Source organism: Taudactylus pleione, unplaced genomic scaffold (genome assembly GCF_031769625.1).
Source record: "Taudactylus pleione unplaced genomic scaffold, aTauple2 ptg000286l, whole genome shotgun sequence".
Lineage (NCBI taxonomy): Eukaryota > Metazoa > Chordata > Amphibia > Anura > Myobatrachidae > Taudactylus > Taudactylus pleione.
Genome location: NW_028284688.1, coordinates 2,174,392 through 2,178,285, shown reverse-complemented (window position 1 = coordinate 2,178,285; position 3,894 = coordinate 2,174,392). Strand labels below are relative to the sequence as shown.

Sequence of the window (3,894 nt, the reverse complement as noted above, 5' to 3'; positions counted from 1 at the left end):
TCACTCTGTCTGAGTCAAGAGACCATTATTGTATTGGTGAAATCACTTTTTTTTTTTGGCCCCTTTTGTAAGAACATACTTGATTGCTTACAATTGCCTTCTCTCAAGATAGCTTGTCAACCTAGGTGTACTATATTGTGATATTATTATTTAAATACCTTTGTTACCATTATTTTTTGATACTTTTTGTAACCCTTCAGAATATCTTTGTATTTCATTTGCTTCTCTCTCACTTTGAAAAACTCAATAAAAATATTTAAAAAATATTATATTCACATTACCATCACAACTATATAGCAAAATGCAGACAAATTAGGTTAGCTTTTGGAAAAAAAACAAAAAACAATGTATTGTAATTGTTTATGGTCACATTTTTTATACTTATAGTAAAATGTGAATGTACCCTTGTATATTTAAATTTTTATTATAAGATGGTCAAAAACAAATCTGTGTGCAGTTGAATGTTATAGTATGTGTCATGCTTTAGAAAATCCAAGGATTGCCATGTAAATGAATATGTTGCGTAAAGATATTTAATTTTATTTATAGCTATCTCCTTATGGTTCAGTGAAAATAAAAGTTTAATCATACTCCAATAAACACATTTGGAACACCATATTCAGCAGAGCCAACATAATTTAAATTTAGGTGTAGATTTATCTTGGAGCAGTTTGTCAAAGTCAACCGATAGATTAAAAATGGCAATAGGTATAAATGCGAAACCAGACTTGTTTGGCAATCATTTCTATTACTATTTTAAAACTATCAATCAAAGCCATTGATGATTGGAGGTTTTGACCAATCACACCTTACAGTTGATAGAAAGATGACTTTGTTATGATTATACCATAGATTTTGTTATGTCAATTACTGATTACAAATGAAACATAAATTTCTACTTTTTTGACAAGCAAACCAAGTGTTTTGTCAAAAGTCAGATAAAAATGTATTATGTCTATACAACCCCTATATTTTTAGTAGCAGAAGCCATTTTTAATTCTAAATTTTATAATGGCTGCTTTTACATCATTATTCCTAAGTGTATAAATCATAGGATTCAGCATTGGTGTAATAATTAAGTAAAATATAGCAATGAATTTGTCTGTCTCTGCTACAGAGCTTGACCTAGGTTTCATGTAGGCAGCCATACATGAGCCATAAAATGTTGTCACAACCATCATGTGAGACCCACAGGTGGAGAAAGCTTTCTGCTGCCCAGCTGCAGATGTAATTTTTGAAATGCTAAAAATGATTTGAAAATAAGATATAACAATAAATGTGACTGGTGCTATGAGAATAATCACACCAACAACAAAAATGACTAATTCAATAATAAAAATATTTTCACAACTCAGTGATAACACTTCTGGCACTTCACATAAAAAATTATTAATTTCATTATTGTCACAACGATTTACATTGAGTGTTAGAGTAACCAGCAAAGCAGAGAAAAGCAACCCACATATCCATGTACCCATGGCTAATCTCACACAAACCGCTTTACTCATGATTGTAGTATAATGTAATGAATAACATATAGCCACATAACGATCATAAGCCATAACAGCAAGTAGAACACACTCTGTTTCCCCTAAACAGAGATAAATATACATTTGTGTTGCACACTCAGCATAAGAGATAGTTTTCTTTACTGACATCAAATCTTTTAGCATCCTCGGCACAGTGGAAGATGAAAAACAGAGATCCAGAAACGAGAGGTTGCCAAGGAAGAAATACATAGAAGTGTGAAGGTTGGCATCTGTCATAATTAGAACAATAATGAAAATGTTTCTAATTAATATGATCATATACATAATCAGGAAGACATAGAAAAGATTAACTTGTGTCCTGGGCTCACTGGAAAGTCCAAGAAGAATAAATTCCATTATAACTATATTACTTTTCCAAGGCATTCTTTAAAATAAATGGAAAATTGTCTCAGTGATATGTAATAAATATTATCATAATTAATGTTGGTTATTAAATTCTAAAAATATAATTATTCATCACCTAATATTTTTTTCAATTATATTCACTGTATTAAAACAAATACAATTCTAGTAATGTAAAATTGAGAGTACAGTATGTCATGTCATTTGGACAGCAGTTATAGATAATTTACTTGCATTATAGGTTACCTCTCTGACCTACGACCCACATCACTTTCTTCATACAAAATGTAAAAATATTTGAATATCTGTGAAGGTAGTAGAAAACTAATGTGGTTGTGCCAAAGAGTCCCTCACATCAAGGTTTTGCTTAAGATCATAGCTCAGTTTTTGGACCAAATGATTTTATTTGTCATTGATCACTGCCCCTACGCACCTGTAGTTGGCATGCAGAACGACTGGAAAGGCACACTGCAACCTAAAACTCTGAAATCTGGAGCTTCCTTAAGACACTCCAGGCACTTACCTTCACCCTGGTTCAGACGGAATTGGTATGTAATGCTGTTGGATCAAATACCAACAGTGGCAGCCCGATGGGTCGGAATCCCAACTGAATAAGGTAAGTACTCTAACCCTCCCCTCTCCCTACACTAACCCTCCCTTAGTGTTGCCTAACCCTAACCTCCCCCCTAGTCCCCTAAACCTAACCCCCCCTCCGCGCACCCTAAATCTAACCCTCCCGGGGGTGCCTAACTCTAACCCCCCTAGTGGTGCCTCACCCTAACCCACCCTTTCCCTACCTTAACACTCCCAGGGGGGCCAAACCCTGAGTCCCCCTGGGGATTTCTAAAGCTTACTCCCAGCCACCTCCCGTGGCTACACACTAAGACACCTTTGTTCGGTAAGCCGGGTGTCAGGATTTAGCAGTGGGGCTAATGATAGGCATCAGGATTTTGATGGGATGTGGCTGACAGGATATCGGAGGGTGGGATAATGCCCGCCGGTAACCTGACTACATCCCGTTCAGATAGCAAGCCACAGCAGTGCTGCACAGAGGGTCCTTAGCACTCTCCTCTTCTCTGCCACTGAGCCTCCTGTAGTGACCTTAGGATTCTCCTGATGCTTTTCTTCTCCTTGGTCTCAGCAGCTTCCACTCATTCCCTGCTATGACCCTGCAAGACGATGTCTGTTTTAAAATATTATGTTTCATTTACTGCCATTGGCTATCTCTCCTCATTCCAACCATTGCAGCACCTAAATTGCTTTATTATGTATAACTGGAGAATGATAATGGTGCTATCTAACAATAACCACCTTACTTTACTAACCAATTGTTACTTTGCTACCCATGGTATATAAGAATCCTTTTAGATTGTCAGCTCATTTGCACAGGTACACAAAGACCTTCCGTTTCATGACATTCTATGTAATTTGCATCATATCATGATCCCCTCAATGTAAAACTTATTTAAACATTTTATAAATAAAAAGTTTCTAAGACCTTATTTATACAGTATATTGCATTAGCTATGTACAAAGGACCTGATTCAGAGCCGCTCGCTCTGAATAAGGTCCGGGCTTTTTTTTTTTTGGAGCGGCCTCTTGGTCGCTCGCATAGCTGTGTGTGACCACCCACAGATATTGCGAGCGGCCAGGATGATGGTCGTGATGGTCAAGACCATCACGACCATCGGGCTTGCGACTGCACCCTTGTGGTAGGGTCTCGCCCATCGCAAGCCCTAGAGAGCTTTCGGCTCTAACAAAGCCGGAAGCTCTCCATTGACATCACTTGTGATGTCAGTGGGGCTGCCCCCAAATGGCTGGCGTTCTCATGGGAACGCCTCCATTTGGGCAGCCACCCCCCCCGGCCCGCCCACCAAACGGGGCGAGCTGTCACTCAGCATCGACAGCTCACCCCCTTTGTTGCAAAACCCGGAGCGACGGATTGCCCGGAGCCGGCTCCATCATGTGCATGCGCTGTGGGCAACCATCGACCCGGTTGCGA

General features: G+C 38.6%; 1 protein-coding gene across 1 annotated transcript; it reads right to left on the bottom strand.

The window, feature by feature from the left end:
- Nucleotides 1-974: 974 nt before the first annotated feature.
- Nucleotides 975-1,913, bottom strand: LOC148511993 (olfactory receptor 2D2-like). The gene has a single exon (XM_088482382.1). It carries the CDS (start codon nt 1,911-1,913, stop codon nt 975-977), a length of 939 nt encoding a protein of 312 aa, XP_088338508.1.
- Between the last annotated feature and the right edge of the window lie 1,981 nt (nt 1,914-3,894).